Genomic DNA, 21,068 nt, shown 5'->3' with positions numbered 1-21,068 from the left:
ATGTTTTAACCATGAGGATGTTTCACAGCATTGTTGATAATTCTGAGAAACAGGAAACTAACTACATGTTGGATAACAAATTGCTTAATTTGTGGTACTCCTGGTTCTAGAAATACTGTGCAACCAGTAAAAATGATAGTGTAAAGAATAATGCTCAGGAAAAATATCTACACTAACTGGGGGGTGGAAAACTGCTTGAAAGTAAAATATATTGCATTATTTTATTTTTTAAAATCAGAAAATAATGTAAGAAGAACAAAACCTGTATAAATGTATGCATGAATTAAAAATGAAAGTGTAGTCTAAAGGTTTTGGGTGATTGGACCTGTTTTCTTATTCTTGATTATCAATACTATGTTTTCTAAATAGAAATATGATATTTTATAATAAAAGTAAAAATAGTTTTTTTTTTTTTTTTTTTTTAAATTGCACTTAGTTTTTTCCTGCACTTCTCTAACTTTGAAGGCCAAAGCTAGTTTTATTATAGCTCAGTCATTTTTTGCCAGGTGATCATGGTCAATCTGTGGTCATCCAGTCACATTTCTTTTTGGTTTTTCCTCATCCTTGCTATAGCCTACTTTAGATATTCATGAACTGTACACTGGAAGAAATAGAGGAGGTAAATTGGCAGTGGTTCCATTCTGCTCTTTACTTGCAATCTTGTGCCTCCCTTATAGAGTAAGCCTGTAGTTCATGTAAGGTATTTAGATAAAATTTACTTACGTACTTCCTATGATAACTACTTCTAAAGATAGAAGGTAAAATTGTGCTGTGTTACTCTGAAACCACTTTGCTTCAAGATTTCTGTGAAGATCCAGAAAACTATAATAATGCATTTGAATATAAATATTTCATTATATACATGTCTTGTCCACAGTCTAGTTATGCCAGGAGAGTGGGGTAAGTTGCAGACAGGTCAAAAAAAGTACCTGAAGACAGCATAGGAGACATGATTTGTTGGGGAAAGCTTTCAGGAGATCAGTGACATTTCCAAGGACAGTTCAGTGGTGACAGGCTGACAGATGGCACCTCCATCTCTCGTGTTGCTTTGCCAGGTAGTGCCTCCTCTCCCTCACAGTGTTTTGTTCAGTGGTGGCTGACTGAATAAGTGACATGTATCCTTTCCACAGTGCCCTCAGATCTGTGCCTGTCCCTAATCAGAAAAGGGTTTTACATATTAGGCTACCCAAGCAGTGATATGATCAGCATTAGCCTGCTTCATTTGCTTTGTCTGGAAGGATTTTTCTTGCATGTCTTAGTGTACATGCAAGGAGGTCGTTTTCTACAGATAACACTAACTTGCTCTAGCTCCCAGTGTGCATAGAGAAAGCCATTGTACTTTGAGATTATATGTACATGGACTTTCCAGCCCAGACTTGCTCTCTTTATTCCTTTAATATGTAAGATTTGGAAGAACAGAAAGGGGGCATATGTTTTACGGTCCCCCTTTGTTTTAGGAATGACATAATATATAATATCCTAAATATAAAGATATGTATCAGCTTTTTTCTAATAATTGATTTTCAAGCTCTTCCTTGTGTTCTACCCCTTTTGAAGTTGCAACAAGGTGGTATAAGATGGACAAATGGAAGAAAATATTAAAGGGGAAGGATATTCTCAATCTAAGATATGTGCTTTTAAATAAACCAAATGTAGATTTATAAGTTGTATAAATCTGTTGATCCTCACTAGTTTCATAAAAGATTTACCTCAAATTTCTTCAAACAGCAAGACTGTAGTGTGTTTTAATTGTTCTACCCAATTTATAAAAATGTTACTTAGACTTGCTTTTTTGGAATTAGAATTAATTTTGTTGACTTAATTAAAGATCTTAATATATTTTTCTGGAGTTATAATGTTTAGGTGAAATTCTCCCCTGTTTTCCTTCACCCTTAATTCAAACTAATAATCATTAATCATTAATTATGTTAAAATCTTACAGGGGACTCTCAGCCAAGGTTTGTCTAAACCTTAGCTTAGTTATAAGGTTACACTGAGCATGTACACAGCCAGTGCAACTGGGAATAGATATTAACTGGAGAATGCAGATATTTCTGGAATTGTAACTGTTGGTTATAATTAATGCAGCCCCCAAAATGATCATCTAAGGAAAACCTAGGAGCCATTTATCTGTTCTTTAAAGCCAATGAGAAAAGTAGGTGAGCAATGACCTCTCTGGTGGGCTGTTAAAATCTTTGCCTTTTCATTGTTATTTGCAATGTGCGTGCTACACCCCTGTCACAGATGTGCAGTGTATGACTTGAGGACCTTACAGTGCTGTGTGTTTGCCAACAGAAATATTTGACCCATGAGGACCTCTTGTTTGCCGTGGAAATGTTGTCTGCTGTTGCTTTACTAAACCAGGCCTTGGAGAGCAATGATCTTGTGTCTGTGCAGAATCAACTCAGAAGCCCCACAGCAGGCTTCAACAACCTGGATGAGGCACATGTGGAACGGTAAGGAACACTTTCCAAATCCTCTTTCAGCGCAGAAATTTGTGTTTGGCAGATAGCATAAATTAAGAATTTGTTCCTTAGTGGAAAAATCCATATACCATGCTCATGTCTCTTGAGAGCTAGTCTACTCTGTTAGAAGAGTTCTTACTAGACGCCGCCTTCTTCCCTTTTTTTTTTTTTTAACTTTTGGTACTAGGGGTTGAACCCAGGGGTACTTTACCGCTGAGCTACATACGCAGTTCTTTTTTTTTTTTTTTTTTTTTGAGACATAGTCTCACCAAGTTGTTGAGACTGGCCTAGAACCTGCGATCCTTCTGTGTCCGCCTCGGGAGTTGCTGGGATGAGAAGCATGCATCACTGTGCCCAACTCTAGCGGCCTTTTCACAGTGTTCTTTGGGGGAACAAAAAAGAATTTTAAAATGATCATCTTGAGGCAATCAATGAGTGCCTTCTCATTGACAGGTTATGCAATAGCTAAAAAGAGAGAAACCATTGAAAACATACCTTCCCTTGGGCTTCTTGTGGAGATAATAGACTGTAGAAGAATTGGAAGCCACTTAATAATCATCTGCTCTACCTTTTTTTTTTTTCAATTCACTGATGAGGAAACCAAACTTGCAGTTATGGACCCAAAGTTGGGCAGTTAGGACCAAACCCCACTCTTCCTATTGTTAAGCCAAGGGAATCCTGAGCCCACAGTGGGTCATGGGTAACATCCTCAATTTAGTGTCTTTCATTTCATATTCCTGAAATATGCTTCTAGATGGTACAACTGAATTTTAATAAACACAATAATAGATCTAAAGAGAATATTAAGGAGCCAGAATTAAAGATTTTTTTTTGCTTGTTTATTTGTTTTCTTTTTGGTGCAGAGATTTGAGCCTAGGGCCTCACACACACTAACACGCACTCTACCACTGAGCCCTCAAATTAGAAATTCAGTAAGACGAAAACTTGAGTTAAAAATGAGGGAACCCTGAATTCTTGTGTCCACCAGAGGGAGATGTCTGCATAGATCTTGACAAAAGCTTTTTCAGATACTGATTCCAGGACTACTTTAATCAGTAGTTTGGTTGATTATCTTGGGTAATGTACAGTCACACAGAAAAAAATCAGAGACTTCTTCGATTTTAAATAAGTGGTGTTTGACCACTTATTGAAATACAAAATGACCAAAGAGTACTGAAAGGACCATGAATTTTCCTTGTTTATAGTTTTCCTAGAGAAACTAATGTTCATATTCTACTTTACATGAACCATCTGGTTCATATAACTCCCCAGAATTTGTTTCCAAGGTAATTTATTTCTGCCTCCACTGTTCCCACTAATGGCATCATCCTCTTCTCTGAGCTTAGAAACCTCAAACTCTATTTCAGTTTTCCTCTGCCTTCTGCCAGCAGCATTGTGCAGTGAGGAGCCTGCTCACTTCTGGTCTCTATTGTCAAACTGTAGGAGGGTACCTCTTCGAAACATTGCTGCTCCCAGCAACCACCCTTATTTAACCCTTATGTTCTCACTTTGTTTCATAATAACCTCCATAGTTCCCATCTGTTTTCTCTTTTTATCCATGCATCATTCATTCTCCCTCATATATATATATATTTGTAGATGGACACAATACCTTTATTTTATTTATTTCTTTTTATGTGGTGCTGCGGATGGAACCCAGTGCCTCAGATGTGCTAGATGAGTGCTCTGTCACTGAGCTACAACCCCAGGCTTCATCATTCATTCTTACTTAACAACGCCTCAGTCACTCTTGATGCTAGAATAGAATGCAAAGCTGGTCTCTCTCGTGAAACTACAGTCTATTGAGGCTTCTTGGGAAGTAATTGTCAAGACTATTCCAAATATTTAGCAGCCCAGCCATTCCCCTTTAAATTACAGTAGTTCCCACCCACCTAGTCACTCATTCTTAGAAGCAAAAATTCCTTCTCCATTTACAAATACCCAATAAGGAAGTGTTACCCACTGTATTTGAGAACCACATTTGTACCTGTATCAGTCAGCTTTGTGCTACTACAACAAAATACCTAAGGTGATTAACTTAAAAAGAAAAAGGTATATCTTAACTCACAGTTCTGGAGTTTCTTGTGTACATTCAAGAGGCCCCATAGCTTTGGTGGAAGCACATGGCAGAACAAAACAGCTCACCTCATGAGCCAAAAAAGCAAAGAAAGAAAAAAAGAAACAGGGGTCCTACAGTTCCATTCAGTGGTATACCCCCAAAGACCTAAGGACCTCCCCCTAAGCCCCTCCTCGAAGAGGTTCAACCACCTCCCAAGAGCCACACTGGGGACCAGGTCTTTAACACATGAACCTTTGGGGGGATACTCATCCAAACCCTAGCAATACCTGTTGATTTCAACTAAGACCTACAAATACAGAGTTCAATACAGAGTAGTTTGTAGGAGAAATGTTTGAAATGTGTATATTTTGATGATTTTTTAAATTTTTATTTAAGTACATTCTGGATAACCTAGAGAACGACATGGGTGACCTAGTACTAGCATGAGATTTCAGGGTCCACTTTTGTTATTGTCTTAGCAGTCACACTAGCTCCAAGTAATCTTCCATAGCTTCAGTATTTCACTTTTAATATCAGCCTGTGTTCTTGGAAACCAGGGCTTGCACGTTATCAAGTTTGAAAAGCACTGCTCTATTGGACTACTCCTTACGGTTGTCCCGGTTCATAGCACAGAGGTGCTGGGCAGGCCCACCTTGATGAAGTCCCGCATAGTCTCTACCTGTTCATCATGTCTTCCACTCCTATAGTTGTATTTTCCCAGAAAGATTCTTTTGTCTAATTCTCACAAAAGTGACATATGGATTAGCCTTGACTCTGGGAATATAATGTTCCAGGTTAACTGTTCTTCTGTTTAATTGTTCTCTGTTCTCATCTGAATTAGGAACTAACTCCACACTCCAAACATTTTGTTCTGACATTAGCTCCAGCTATATCTCTATTCCTATTTTGCATTTTTGCCAAGCCAGATCCAACTACCCCATGGATTTTCTGCCCTGTCTGTATCTATGAATGCTCCGTTCACCAACAAAAATTTAGTCTTTATCCAGCACTGCTCAGCATAGTTTTGGAACCTTGCCTACTGTAGATAATGCTTCTGTGAATTGTTTCCATGCTTCTCATCCCAGCTAAGTTCTTTCTTCTGGGAATTAGCATGATGTGGTTAAAGGAATATAAGCCTTGGAGCCAAAATATCTGAGTCCCACCCTCCCTAGCTGAGTCCTTTGTTTTTCATTTATAAAGCACAAAAATGCACAGAAGAAAACAACAGCAACACAATAACAACAACAACAACCAAAAAACCCTACTCTGTATCTACATAACTATTCTGAGGATTAAATGCCTGGTTCAGGGCCTGTCCTAGGGCAGGTGCTTCCTCTTCTCCTTCCTTTGCATCCCATTGTATCTATTCTTTGAGACTATCTGTACTTTTGTGACCTTTACTGTGCTCTGTCTTTATACCTGTTAGGAATTTCTGTCCCCTTGCCCATTAGTCTGAATGTTCCTGGAGGCGAAGGCTACATCTCATTCCTCCTAATCTCCCTGTGGTTAACCTGTCACACATTTTTCTTTTAGTAAGTGCTTAATAAATATCTGCAGAACTACACTGGATTGTTAGTCTTCTCAGAGCTTCCCAGGTCTTTGAGATCTGCAATCTTACTAGTTCATCTGTGGCAAAATGGGAAGAGGGCTCGGAGATGAAGGACATAGAACTGTTTCAGCAGACTGTGGAACGGTTCCCAAAGTTGACATTCGGAAAAGACTGTGGAGCTCTGTTGGGTTTCCCCTACAATCTTTTCCCTTGACTTGTTGGTATTCATTTCTAAAGAGTTGATAAGTGTTTGTGGGTTTTTTTCTGTGTTCATACTAAGCTTTCTCATTTTATTCCCATTAGATCATGACTCAAGACATTAATGTATGAGTCACCCATTGGATTTTGCACTTTCTTATAGATGGTCCCTATCTTCAAGGGATGCTAGCCAGTGCAAGCTACCATTTATCCCTATTGTTACTGGAGTCCGTGTTATTTATTATATATTAGTGTAGTAGAGTATTTTCTTAGGTTTTTAATTCTTGATAAGGTAAAAATCTCACACACAACATTTAGCTAATTTCTGGCCTGCATTTGGTAACTTCATTCATATGGAAAATGAATTGACCCTATCACTTTCTATTTTTTTTAAAACATTTTTATTAGCTGTCGATGAACCTTTTATTTATTTATTTGTATGCGGTGCTGAGAATCGAATCTAGTGCCTCACACATGCTAGGCAAGTGCTCTACCAATGAGCTACAGCCCCATCACTTCCTATTTTGAAGATTTTTTTCTTGAGCTATTTTGGGGAAAATTCTTTAGTGTCACGTTGAAGCATACAGAACTTTGAGAAAATTTGTCACAACCTGGAAAACAGTTTTAGACTCAATGTGTTACTTCTTTCAACCTCTGCTATTAGTTAGCAAATACCTCAGACTAGTCATTAGTCAACCGCAAATGAATCTCTGTGTACATAGAGGATGGGTTTTCATTTCCTGGTGTAAAGATACAAAAACTAACTCTGGAGTTTATTTGCTTTGGGCTAGCTAGTGCATATTAGGAAGTGGTATAACATTGGTTCTATGATGTTTAAATGGTAAAATTTACTATTGAGAAATGAGTTCCTTAGTAATATATCAATATGAATAAGTTTTGTCCTAAAATTTTCCTAGACAAGAAAAAAATAATCAACCCAAGCCTATTTTCCAGAAGCTGTGTACAGTGAGGAGGGTCAAGGGTAGTCTGAGTGCCCTGGTAATGAAGGAACAGAGTTTTGAGTTGCTGCTATGGAGCCATTGGAATAATGGACAGGTGACAAGGAATTTAAGGATATTTTGGCTCAACTCATGTACCCTTTCTTCAAGAAAATATACTGTGAATATCTGTTCCTCAGCAAGATTTCTGAAAATGGATTTTCATTTTATTTGAGGCATGTTAGGTCTCAAGGCAGCCCACCTATATAAGAGTCAGAGTGGAAAAGCTTGGCTTTTGTAAAGAGCAAGAAAAATAATAGAAAAGGACTCTTGGTGATGGAAAAGTTGAGAACCATGGTAACTTTGAATTTTATGACAGATCAGAGACTGAGCAGAATCAAGACATGCAATGAGGAGGGGATTTAGTTTAAAAATATTACAATTATTATTTCACAGAACTGAGAACTTGTAGTTTTGCTTGAGTAAGGTGTAAAGTTGGATTTTTAAAGAATTTTCATTAAACAGAATTCTTTGTAAATATAAAAATATTTTATAATTTTTAAGAGAAATACCAATAGTATAAGTGAGTTTGGTAAATATTGACAGTGTGGCACAAGACAGTTTAGTTTGCCTTTCTACTCTTTGACCTCATAACATCTAAACCTGGCCACGTATGTCAAATTTAAGATGTATAATGTAATGTGAGCAAAGAATGAATGAATGATTAGTATCATTCTTTTCTCTTCCACAGTTATGCTAATGCACTACTCTCCATTAAACTAGAAGCCTTATCCCAAGGGCAAGATAACTTAACCTGGAATGAAATACAGAATTATATTGATATGATTAATATTGAGATTCAAGAAGAAAATGATCGTAAGTATGGGGTACTTTCCTACTCTACTTTAGTGGGAGAATAGGGTGCCTAGGCAACTTTATTCCCTAGATTAGAGTTACAAGTTTTTGTTTATGGAAGTTTATAAGAACTCATTCCCTTAATATGTATGCATTTATTTTTATATGAATTTTATGCCTGTACTGCTATACCAACATATTGTAAATATTCAAAGACATACAAAAGACATTAAAGGATAGGATAAAAACACATAAATAGGACTCTGCATTATTTTCTTATGCAGACAAGATTACTCTATAACAGCTTTTTAAAGCATTCAGCTTTATTTTGACCTTTCATTTGGACATTCCTAAAATTTGATATACTTTCCTGTCCTAGGAAGGAAGAAATTAAAACATAATCTAACTTTGTGATCAGAAATCATGGTGATTTGCTGTGTTTCTAAAATTAAGAGCTACTAGCATGAAAATGGACCAACCCCAAGAACATATACCCTGAAACATGTTTTCTTGAGTATTGACTTACTTCCTTTTCATTTGCCTCTTTCTTCTAAAAACACTGAAGAGTGAGGAGCTGTGTAACTTCGTCAGTCAGTATATTCATTGCTTTTCTGTAGCATGTGTGACCACATCTAAGCTTCGAACTCTATTTTCCATCATAAAAACAAACCCAACACCATCTTTTTTGGCTTTTAGGTACTTTAACTTGTTAGCAACTGTGGATTAGAATTGCTAGAATCATTGATGTCCTTTCTAGCTCCAGCTTCAACTTTTCTTAACTCTCTAAGCTTGCTGATGGAACAGGCAGAAACTTCTCTTGCAAATCTACAATGTTTTCCTCTAGTGCATTTAGGTAAGGTCCTAGGTCTGGTATTCTAATGCTGTATCTAACTTTGAAATATTAAAATCTTTCTTGAGATAGACTTTGTTAGTTAATTGTATTTGCGTAGTTTTCTTCTTTTTGTTTGCTACTTCCTATGAGCACCATGACAAAAATCAAGGCCAGTTTTGTTGTTTGCTTTTTAAATATCTTCTTTCTCAAGAGTCCTACTATAAAACAGGACCCAGGTGTGCTGCCTTGATGTGGTATTCCATGGATGTGCAATTGTGACACTGATCCTTAGATTTTTCTTAATTTTGTCCTTTTCAAGTTGTGTAAACACATCTGAGTTTCCTCTTTTGGTCCCAAACAGCTTTCTGTTGCCTCTGCATTTCCTGTCCACAAGGCATTTGAAAGTCTGCAATCAGATGCCTTGCTTATAGCCCACTTAGCTTTTCTTATGTGTTGGCTTGGGAGCTTGTGGCTTTTGCCAGATGTTATCAAGAGGAAAGCATCAATTTGAGCAGATATTCAACATCAAGGGGGCAGGGTTGAGGGAGAACTCCTATGTGTGCATGCTGCTTCAGAGCTTAGTCCTCTAGCCCTCTTGCCTTCCCCTTAGACACCAACCTCTGCACTCTGAGTCTTCTGCAGCATTGATTGAATGCTACCCAATAGGTAGGACTGTTTTCTTTTTTTTTTTTTTTTTTTAATTTATCTTTTAATTTTTATAGACTGCATTTTGATTCATTGTACACAAATGGGGTACATCATTTCATTTCTATGGTTGTACACAATGTAGATTCATACATTCGCATAATCATACATGTACATAGGGTAATGATATCTGTCTCATTCCACCATTATTTATATCCCCCTCCCTCTCATTTCCTTCTACATAATCTAAAGTTTCCCCATTCTTCTCTCCCTTCCCACCCACCTCATCCCCATTATATATCATTCTCCACTTATCAGGGAAAACATTTGGTCTTTGATTTTTTGGGACAGGTTTATTTCCTTTAGCATGATATTCTCCAATTCCATCCATTTATTTGCAAATACCATAATATTATTCTTCTTTATGGCTGAAAAATATTCCATTGTGTATATATACCACAGTTTCTTTACCCATTCATCTGTTGAAGGGCATCTAGGTTGGTTCCACAATCTAGCTATTATAAACTGAGCTGCTATAAACATTGATGTGACTGCATCACTGTAGTATGCTGATTTTAAGTCCTTTGGAGTGAGATAACTGGGTCAAAAGGTGGGTCCATTCCAAGTTTTCTGAGGATTCTCCACACTGCTTTCCAGAGTGGCTGCACCAATTTGCAACTCCACCAGCAATGTAAAAGTGTGTCTTTTCCCCCACATCCATGCCAACATCTATTATTGTTTGTGTTCTTGATAATAGCCATTCTGATTGGAGTAAGATAAAATCTTTGAGTTGTTTTAATTTGCATTTCTCTAATTATTAGAGATATTGAACACTTTATATATTTATTAATTGCCTGTATGTCTTCTTCTGTAAAGTGTCTGTCCAGTTCCTTGGCCCATTTATTGAGTGGGTTCTTTGTGTTTTTTGTGTAAAGTTTTGTAAATTCTTTATAAATTTTGGAGATAAGTGTTCTACCTGAAGTGTGTGTGGAAAAGATTTTCTCCCACTCTGTAGGCTCTCTCTTCACATTCTTGATTGTATCCTTTGCTGAGAAAAAGCTTTTTAGTTTGAGTCCATCCCATTTACTGTTTCTTGCTTTGATTTCTTGTGCTTTGGGAGTCTTGTTGAGGATGTCTGATCCTAAGCCAACATGATGAAAATTCAAGCCTACTTTGTCTTCTATTAGGTGCAGGATCTCTGGTCTAATTCCTATGTCCTTGATCCATTTTAAGTTGAGTTTTGTACAGGGTGAGAGATAGAGGTTTAATTTCATTTTACTGCATATGGATTTCCAGTTTTGCCAGCACCATTTGTTGAACAGACTCTCTTTTCTCCATTGTATGCTTTTGGCTCCTTTGTCTAGTATGAGGTGACTGTATTTATGTGGTTTTTTTCTCTGTGTCTTCTATTCTGTACCATTGTTCTGCCTGTCTATTTTGGTGCCAATACCATGCTGTTTTTGTTACTATTGCTCTGCAGTATAGTTTAATGTCTGGTATTGTGATACCTCCTGTTTCACTTTTTCTACTTAGGATTGTTTTGGCTGTTTGAGGTCTTTTGTTCTTCCAGATTAAGTTCATGATTTCTTTTTCTATTTCTATGAGGAATGACATTGGGATTTTAATTGGCATTGCATTGAATCTGTATAGCACCATTGGTAGAATGGCCATTTTGACAATGTTAATTCTGCTTATCCAAGAACATGGGAGATCTTTCTGTCTTCAAAGGTTTTCTTCAATTTCTTTCTTTAATGTTCTGTAGTTTTCATTGTCGTGGTCTTTCACCTCTTCTCTTAGATTAATTCCCAAGTATTTTATTTTTTTTGAGACTACTGTGAATGGAATGGTTTTCCTAATTTCTCTTTCAGAGGATTCGTCACTTATGAATACAAATGCATTAGATTTACGCATAGTGATTTTATATCCTGTTACTTTGCTGAATTTATTTCTTAGTTCTAGAAGTTTTCTAGTGGAGTTTTTTGGATCTTCTAAATATAGGATCATGTATATTTAGAAGATCCAAAATATACATGACAGCTTTAGTGACAGGTTTAGTTCTTCTTTTCCTATTTGTATCCCTTTAATTTCTTTGGTCTGTCTAATTGCTCTGGCAATTGTTTCAAGGACGATGTTGAATAGAAGTGGTGAAAGAGATCATCCCTATCTTGTTCCAGTTTTTAGAGGGAATGCTTTCAGTTTTTCTCCATTAAGAATGATGTTGGCCATGGGCTTAGCATAGATAGCCTTTACAATGTTGAGGTATGTTCCTACTAATCCTATTTTTTCTAGTGTTTTAAACATGAAGGGGTGCTCTATTTTATCAAATGCTTTCTCGCATCTATTGAAATAATCATATGATTCTTAACTTTAAGCCTATTGATGTGATGAATTACATTTATTGATTTCTGGATGTTGAACCAACCTTGTATCCCTGGGATAAAACCCACTTGATCATGGTACACTATCTTCTTAATATATTTTTGTATGCAATTTGCCAGTATTTTGCTAAGGATTTTTGTATCTATGTTCATCTGGGATATTGGTCTAAAGTTTTCTTTCCTGGATGTGTCTTTGTCTGGTTTTGGTATCAGAGTGATACTACCTCATAGAATGAATTTGGAAGGGTTCCCTCCTTTTCTGTTTCCTGGAATACGTTGAGGAGTATTGGTATCAGTTCTTCTTTAAAGGTCCTGTAGAATTAGGCTGAGAATCCATCTGGTTCTGGGCTTTTCTTGGTTGATAGGCTTTTTATGGCTTCTTCTATTTCATTGCTTGAAATTGATCTGTTTAGATATTGTACATCTTCCTGATTCAGTTTGGGAGGATCGTATGTCTCTAAAAATTTGTCAATGTCTTTGATATTTTCTATTTTGTTAGAGTATAGATTTTCAAAGTAGCTTCTAATTATGTTATGTGTTTTGATGGTGTCCGTCGTGATCTTTCCCTTTTCATCACGAATTCTGGTAATTTGAGTTTTCTCTCTCCTCTTCGTTAGTGTGGCTAGGGGTTTATCAATTTTGTTAACTTTTTCAAAGAACCAACTTTTTGTTTTGTCAATTTTTTCAATTGTTTCTCTTGTTTCAATTTCATTGGTTTCGGCTCTGATTTTAATTATTTCCTGTCTTCTATTTTTGGTGTTGATCTGTTCTTCTTTTTCTAGGGCTTTGAAATGTAATGTAGGGTCATTTAGTTGTTGACTTTTTATTTTTTTAATGTATGAGCTCAATGCAATGAACTTTCCTCTTAGTACTTCTTTCAGAGTGTCCCAGAGATTTTGATATGTCATGTCATTGTTCTCATTTACCTCTAAGAATTTTTTTATTTCTTCCCTGATGTCTTCTGTTGTCATTGCATCATTCAATAGCATATTATTTAGTCTCCAGGTGTATGAGTAGTTTTTGTTTGTTTTATCGTTCATTTCTAATTGCATTTCATTATGGTCTGATAAGATACAGGGTAGGATCTCCATTTTTTTGTATTTAGTAATGGCTTCTTTGTGGCATAGCATATGGTCTATTTTGGAAAAGGATCCATGAACTGCTGAGAAGAAAGTATATTCACTTGATGATGGATGAAATACTCTGTAAATATCCATTAAGTCTATATCATTGATAGTATTCTTTAGTTCTATAGTTTCTTTGTTCAGTTTTTGTTTGGAGGATCTATCCAGTGGTAAGAGTGGTATGTTAAGGTCCCCCACTACTAATGTGTTTTGGTCTATTTGATTCTTAAAATTGAGAAGGGTTTGTTTGATATACATAGATGCTCCATTGTTTGGGACATAAATATTTAAAATTAGTATATCTTGCTGTTTTATGCTTCCCTTAAACAGTATGAAATGTCCTTCTTTATCCCATCTGACTAACTTAGGTTTGAAGTCCACTTTATCTGATATGAGGATGGAGACCCCTGCTTTTTTACTGGGTCCATGTGCATGGTATGTTTTTTCCCATCCTTTCACTTTTAGTCTGTGGATGTCTTTTTCTGAGATTAGTCTCTTGAAGGCAGCGTATTGTTGGGTCCTTCTTTTTAATCCAGTCTACCAGTCTGTGTCTTATGATTGATGAATTCAGGCCATTAACATTCAGGGTTATTATTGTGATATGATTTGTGTTCCTGGTCATTTTGGCTTATTTTTGGTTTTTAACTTGACTTGGTTTTCCTTTGATTGGCTTTTCCTTTAGGGTAGTTCCTCCCTTTGCTGACTTGTATTGTTGCTTTTCACTTCCTCCTCACAAAATATTTTTCTGAGAATGTTCTGTAGTGCAGGCTTTCTATTTATAAATTCTTTTAACTTTTGTTTATCGTGGAAAGATTTTATTTCATCATCAAATCTGAAGGTTAGTTTTGCTAGGACTGCTTTCTTTTGGTAGGCATAACAAAGAATGAGGTCTCATCCTTGTTTCCTAACTTTCCTTCCAATTCTTTTCAGGAATACCCACCAGCTGGGTCTTTAAGAAACCCAGCATGTGCTGCTCACCCAAGCTCAGTGCTGCACAACTGTAGTTCTGTTCTTCTTTTTCTTCACACTGATGATAATGGGGGAAATGCCAATTTCAAATGTCAACTAGAACCTTTGTTTTACCAGGAAAAGAAAAACAAGTGATGTTTGTATAACTTAAAAAGACAGTGACCCTTTTTAGGTGGATAGAATTTGTAACAGAAATTTATTGATTGCTTTGACTTTTATCTAGCCAGGAAACTTCACTACTAAGTTATTCTGCATAGAACAGAGCACATGGCCATTCTTACATTTTCTTCAATCATCTTGTGTAGTTATGTTATTTCAGGTATTATTTCGATAATTTGGGAACTTCAGTACTTTGGTTTGATGTTTTTTCCCCCTTTGTCAAAAAGAGGTATTTTTGTTTAAAATTCCTGAAGCATTGAATTTGATGTTATGTTTAGATAATTGCTTTAAAAGCTACAGTTTTAAAATTTTGCACTGTGATCAGACAACAATTGCACAGTATAATTAAATCATCTGAAAGAGCTGAGACTTTTTCAAGGGCACTACAAAGGTGCATTCTTCTTTTCCTACCACCCCCAGCCACTCCTGCTGCCACCTGGTCCAAGTTCTAATTCTTTGTGTCACTGGTGATGTGGATCAGCTAATGCAAAATGCTAAATGTGAAAGATGAATTCAGTGGAGAAGCTGTTAAGTGCATTTCCTCAGACACGTATGCTCTGTTGATTTCTTACTGGAAAGTTCACTTTTCCCTATAAAGCCATAAAGGAATATTATTTTTACCATATAGCCTAGACAAGGCAAGTTTTCTTATTTGAGATTTTGCTTTTTAAATTTGGCATACCTTCCATTCTTTGTATGTTACTTCATTCACCATCTCAAATATAATATCACACTTTGATTTAAAGAAGTGGGTCATAGCATTAGTAATCTGTGTTCATATGGGACTTCCCCCTTTGCTTGTATAAACAGAGAAAATGATGCAGAGAGGCCCAGGGGGCTTCTGGGTAGGTCTCTCAGCTCCTATGAGGTCACTTACTATGACCTCAGTTGCTTCTGTTAGAAATACACCAAACAAAAATTTTCAGGTGATTTCAATCAAGTCAGCTGGAATGCACTCATTGCCAGGTGATAGATAGTTAGGTTGTGTGTACATTCTCTTTCTCAGACTTGATTCTGTTAAGGCTGTTTTTGGATGGGGTATTTGAAGCTATTTACAATATACAATAACCTAACCAGAGGGGTGTCCAGTATGTGAAGTATCCTCTACTTTCCATATACCATAGGGTGAGATAACAACACCTCATATGTGCATTGTACTTGCACTTTCCAGAGTTCTTCCAATGTTTAGAAATCATTTAATTTGCATGTTAGAGAAATAATTTTGCATTTACTTCAAACATATCTAAGTTATAATCTGGAATTATTTCTTTGAGTTTTAGATTATCCCTTTTCCCTTACAGATAAATCTTTTTATTCCTATCAAGGTGGTATTTATGGGGTCATCTATTCAGAAAATAGTTAGCTAACTCTTTTACCTTAATTTGAATGTCAAGATAGAGATACGTTTTAAAACTTTGAAGTACTCATTCTGTTTCATGGCACATCACATTTTGTAAAGTGACTTGTGATCATATTTTATGAAAAACAGTTGACACAGTGAAAAGTTTTAGTTTGGCCCTAAGAATGTTTATTTTCTAAGCTTGTTGCTTGTTAATATTTAGCTTCTTTACCATTTCTTGTTCATGGGCATGAAACTAGAAAGTAAAACCCCCTCTTAACATGTATATGAATAAGTGTGTATGTATGTATACATATATACACATATTGTATTATTTTATGACTCATAGTTAATTTTTTAATAATAAGATAGTAATGAGAAGTAGTCACCAAATTAGATCCATTCTGCTTAAAATTTCATAAAGTTTTCAGATTCCCTAGCTTGATTTCTGTGCTTTTTTGTTCCTGGACTTTATAGTCCAAGATCATTTGGTGGGTTAGAGATGGTAGAAATTAAGATAGAGGATATACTTAAGGTGTATCCATGAATTAGGACTCCAGGTATCATTTTATTACCTGTTATTATATCAATAATATATGAAATATGTGGAATTAATTATCCATATTTGAACCTTAGAAGTATCCCAAAATATGTACGACTGTGTTTATTTCTGTGGAGCCTACCTACCTTTCCCAGACACCACATGTGACTATTTACATGTAAATTAATTAAAGTTAAGCAAAAATTTTAAGTTCAGTTCTTTATTTATACAAACCATCTGTTAAATCCTCAAAAGTTAACGTGGCTAATGGGTACCATATTGGACAGCAGAGAAAGAATATTTCCACCACCACAGAAGTTCTATTGGATAGCCCTGGGCTATATCATGTGGATATTCACTGTACTATTTCTTAACACTGTAGGGAGTTGCTTGACTTCAAACATGTGTTTTGGAATTATTCACAGAATGCTAAAATAATCTGAAGAATAGAGTGTATATCAAAATATTTCTGTACTTCCATTTGTCTTTCTACACATTTCAACTTTAGTCCAGCTCTCGTGTTTTATGGGTCCATCACCTAAGATCTTGTCATCATCATCTAACACCTATGTGAGGGTTATGCTAGAAATAGTCTCTGTTGATGTTTTTAAGCAAAATTATGCCTCCCTTGTTTAGTAATAGCATATAATACACATACCATAAAATTTGCCTTTTTTCTTTACTTTTCTTTTCTTTTCTTTTTGTGGAGCCAGGGATCAAGCCCAGGGCTTAAAGCATGCCAGGCGAGCACTTTATCCTTGAGCCATATACCCAGCCCTAAAGTTTGCCTTTTTAAAGTACGCAGTGGACTTTTGTGTCTGACTTTTTCACTTAGCAAAATGTTTTCAAGGTTCATCCATGTTGTATCATATATGAGTGTACTTCATCTTCCATTCTAAATTAAAGACTATTCCAGTCCATGGATACATGTTTTGTTTATCTATTTAATCAGTTGGTAGATATTTGCACTGTTTCTACTTTTGGGCCATTATAAATAATGCTGCTATAAACATTGCTTACAAGTTTTTATGTGGACATGTGTTTCTAGTTACCTGGAAGTAGAATTGGTAGATCACATGGTAATTTTAGGTTTAATATTTTAAGGACCTGACAATGTGTTGCAAGATAATTCTAACATTTTACATTCCCTCTAGCAATGTATGAGGGTTCCAATTTCTTCTATAAACATTGATGTGGGGGCTGGGGTTGTGGCTCAGTGGTAAAGCACTTACCTACCATGTGTGAGGCACTAGGTTTGATTCTCAGTACCACATATAAATAAATGAATAAAATAACATCTAAAAATTTTTAAAAATAAAAAATAAAACATTGATGTGGCTGCATCACTGTAGTATGCTGATTTTAAGTCCTTTGGATATAAATCAAGGAGTGGGATTTCTGGGTCAAATGGTGGTTCCATTCTGAGTTTTCTGAGGAATCTCCATATTGCTTTCCATAATGGATGCACAAATTTGCATTCCCACCAGCAATGTATGACTGTGCCTTTTTCTCCACATCCTCACCAACATTTAGTATTGCTTGTATTCTTGATAATTACCATTCTGATTGGAGTGAGATGGAATCTTAGAGTAGTTTTGATTTGTATTTCTCTAATTGCTAGAGATGTTGAACGTTTTCTCTTATATTTGTTGATTGATTATAATTCTTCTACTGTGAAGAGTCTGTTCAGTTCCTAAATCCATTTATCAATTGGGTTATTTCATTTTTTTTATGTTAACTTTTTTGAGTTCTTTGTACATACTAGAGATTAGTGCTCTATCTGAGGTGCATGTGGTAAAGATTTTCTCCCAATCTGTAGGCTCTCTCTTCACATTATTGATTATTTCTTTGGCTGAGAAGAATCTTTTTAATTTGAGTCCATCCCATTTATTGATTCTTGATTTAACTTCTTATACTTTAGGGGTCTTGTTAAGGAAGTCAGGTCCTAGGCTGACATGGTCAAGATTTGGGCCTCTTTTTTCTTCCATTAGGTACAGGGTCTCTGTTCTGGGTGTCCTTCAACAGATGAATGGGTAAAGAAAACGTGTGGTATATTTACACAATGGAATATTACTCAGCTTTAAAGAAGAATGAAATTAGGGCATTTGCTGGTAAATGGAGTTGGAGAATATCAAACTAAACAAAATAAGCCAAATCCCAAAAACCAAAGGCCAAATGTTTTCTACAATATGCAGATATTAATTCATAATAAGGGTGCAGGTAGCAAAGAATAGAGTTACTTTATATTAGGTAGAGGGGAGTGAAGGGAGGGGAAGGTATATGTGGGTAGAAAGGATAGTAGAGTGAAACAGACATTATTACCTCTTGTACATATATGACTGCATGACCAATGTGATCCTGTAATATGTACAATCAGAAAAATGAGAAATTATACTTCATTTATACATGCTTTATCAAAATCTGTCATGTTTAAATAATTAGAAAAAAATTTAAAATTTTAAAAATAAAAGAAACAGCACTAAAATTTTTATAGAGGTTGCACTGAATCTGTAGACCAATTTGAGGAGTAAGTATTTCCTCTTTCACAATATTAAATCTTCTAATCTATAAACATAGGATGCCTTTTTATTTGTTTAGGTTGTCTTTAAATTTTCTCAGTGGCACTTCATACTTTTCATTGCATGTCTTGGCTTCTTGTGTTAAATTATTCTTTGTGTAAGTAAACTATATTTATAGTTAGAATCTTTAATGAATAGAATTTTTCCTGATTTTGCTTACAGACTGCATATTATATGTAGGTAGAAATACATGAATGTTTTTGCATTAGTCTTATTATATGAGCCTTGCTGTACTTGCTTTATAACAGGTGATACTAGGGAATGTGAGATGTGCTATGACTTAAAAGAAAATTTTTTTCTTTATTTTTCTAGGAATTGTGGCTATAGGATTCATCAATGAAGCTATAGATGAAGGAAATCCTTTGAAGACTTTAGATACATTAATGTTACCTAATGCTAAGATTAGAAATGTGGACCCCAACCGTGCCCAGCACTACCAGGATGTTTTACACCATGCAAAATCACAGAAACTCCTGGTAGGTTTTAGTGTATTTATTTCTTTTAAGTTTACAGGTTATGTTGGGAACGGGAGGGAAGATTTTTGATCCATTTTTCTTAAATTTCATAAGCTTCTTATCCCAGTGAATCAAAATGGAAATAATAGGGCTGTTCTTTTCCTGGTACCAACCTTTAAGGGAAAGCAGGTCCTAGAGCTGATTGCTGCTTCTATTCTTTCACTAAAAACTCAGTTGTAGGTGACTTCTTGTTTAGAACCAATTCCTGGAATCGTTCTTGAGTGTAAACTGTGTGCATAGTATAGTACATAGCAGGAGATGGGGATAGAGAGGGATATATGGCACCATCTGTGTGTTCTCTGTTGGGATCCTCAACATACTTAGAAACTTACTGAGGTAGTATACATTCTTTTATAGGGCAATTAAAGAACAGGAGAGATGACTGTGTAGTGAAGTGACAAAGAGATTGAGAGGTGGTTGGGATTGCCATGGTCTAGAATCTGAAGAGAAGTTAGCATAGAGGAAAAACAGTAGCTGAGCCTAATGGGTAAGGAAGAGGTGGGTAGGTGGGTGGTGGGCAGCATGATTCAGTCAGGTAGCACAGTACTCAGTGAGTACCAGCATCCTTTGGTCTGGGCATGGTAGGTGGCCAGCCTGGCTGACTTGCTCTTGAAGGACAGCAGGGTTTATCTGGACACAAGCTGGTGCTGGGATGAGTGTTGAAACCTGTATGACCTGAGAAGCAGAGTAATGCTACCTGGGACCTAGTCACTGATGGTTGACATGTCCCCAGGTGAGAGGGTGGATATCTTCTGTGTATATGTCTTTAGACCCCAAGAACTACCTCATCTGAGACAGAAAAAAATATCTTTGGTTAGAAAAAGCACTGATTGAGCACCTATTGTTTGCCAGGCATGGCAGTATTTTATGTATATTATCTCATATAATCCTCATAAGAAAGCATGACAGTCCCCTGAATCCTTTCACCATCATTATTGCCCTCTTATGTATTATAAAGCAAGGATTAAATAACTTGGCCAAAGCCATCCAAAAGATAATTCATTTTGGGACCACAACCCAGGTCTGCCTGATTCAGAAACATAACATTATTGTGCATTCAGGCAGATGGAGAGAGATATTTATTGCACCTTTATTTGCAATAACAAAAGATCAAAAATTACTTAAATGTTGCAGTGCAAAAAATGTATGCTTCTACATGCATAAAAATGAGAGGCATATCCATGGGATCCAGGAGACACACACACTTATCTATGCATAAAGTATTTCTGGAAGGAGATGACTTCTAGAATGTGAACTGGAAGACTGAGGGAGATGAGAGATTTCTTTTTCTCTGTGTTTTTCTACTGTTTGGATTTTTTAATTTTTAGAGTGTGTTTTTAGGGAACACTGAGTGTTTATAAACCTTTAAAGACCAAAGTATATCTTATTCACTTCACACTCCTCAACTGCCTCGTTGAAGGTGGAGGAAATGATGCCCCAGGGCGGGGCCTTCCGCCAGCCACAGCAGGGATTGCCTACCTACTCTGTCACTTCCCCAATATCAACCACAGCAGCTGTGCAGTGGGTGCTCTTACTTGATGTAGACTGAGATTCAGAGTGAGCGCTTGACTAAGGTACTGCCATTGCATGGGAGAGTGAGGACCCAAACCCAAACCTCATGTCCCCACATCCAGGTAGAGGGGATGGGCCTTCTCCTTGTGGATCCCAGGGAGGTGGCTCTGTCCATGCTATAAGGCACACATTAACATTGAAAGAGAAAATTATTTGTCTTGAAGACAGGCACCATTCAGATCTTAGCTATGTGACCTTGGTTAGGTTACCACATTGCTATATGCTTATTTTCAAACGTGTAAAGTAAACCTGATACCTGTCTTTTAGGATTATAGTGAGGGTTAAACAAAAATATATAACTAATATTGTATGAACATATAATTACATATAATGACATTAATTATAAACATA

The 21,068-nt window shown here is 36.2% G+C and overlaps 1 protein-coding gene across 1 annotated transcript in view; it reads left to right on the top strand.

Moving 5' to 3' along the window:
* The window catches only part of Iqgap2 (IQ motif containing GTPase activating protein 2), a 280,459-nt gene that overhangs the window by 174,313 nt on the left and 85,078 nt on the right, over window positions 1-21,068 (top strand). The window contains exons 11-13 of the mRNA XM_047555267.1: window positions 2,296-2,456; window positions 7,961-8,085; window positions 18,943-19,106. Of these exons, the coding sequence (XP_047411223.1) occupies window positions 2,296-2,456; window positions 7,961-8,085; window positions 18,943-19,106 (450 nt within the window). The remainder of the gene's footprint in view (window positions 1-2,295; window positions 2,457-7,960; window positions 8,086-18,942; window positions 19,107-21,068) is intronic.

This window comes from Sciurus carolinensis, chromosome 6 (assembly GCF_902686445.1).
Source record: "Sciurus carolinensis chromosome 6, mSciCar1.2, whole genome shotgun sequence".
Classification (NCBI taxonomy): Eukaryota; Metazoa; Chordata; class Mammalia; order Rodentia; family Sciuridae; genus Sciurus; species Sciurus carolinensis.
This window is presented reverse-complemented; position numbering and strand designations above follow the sequence as displayed.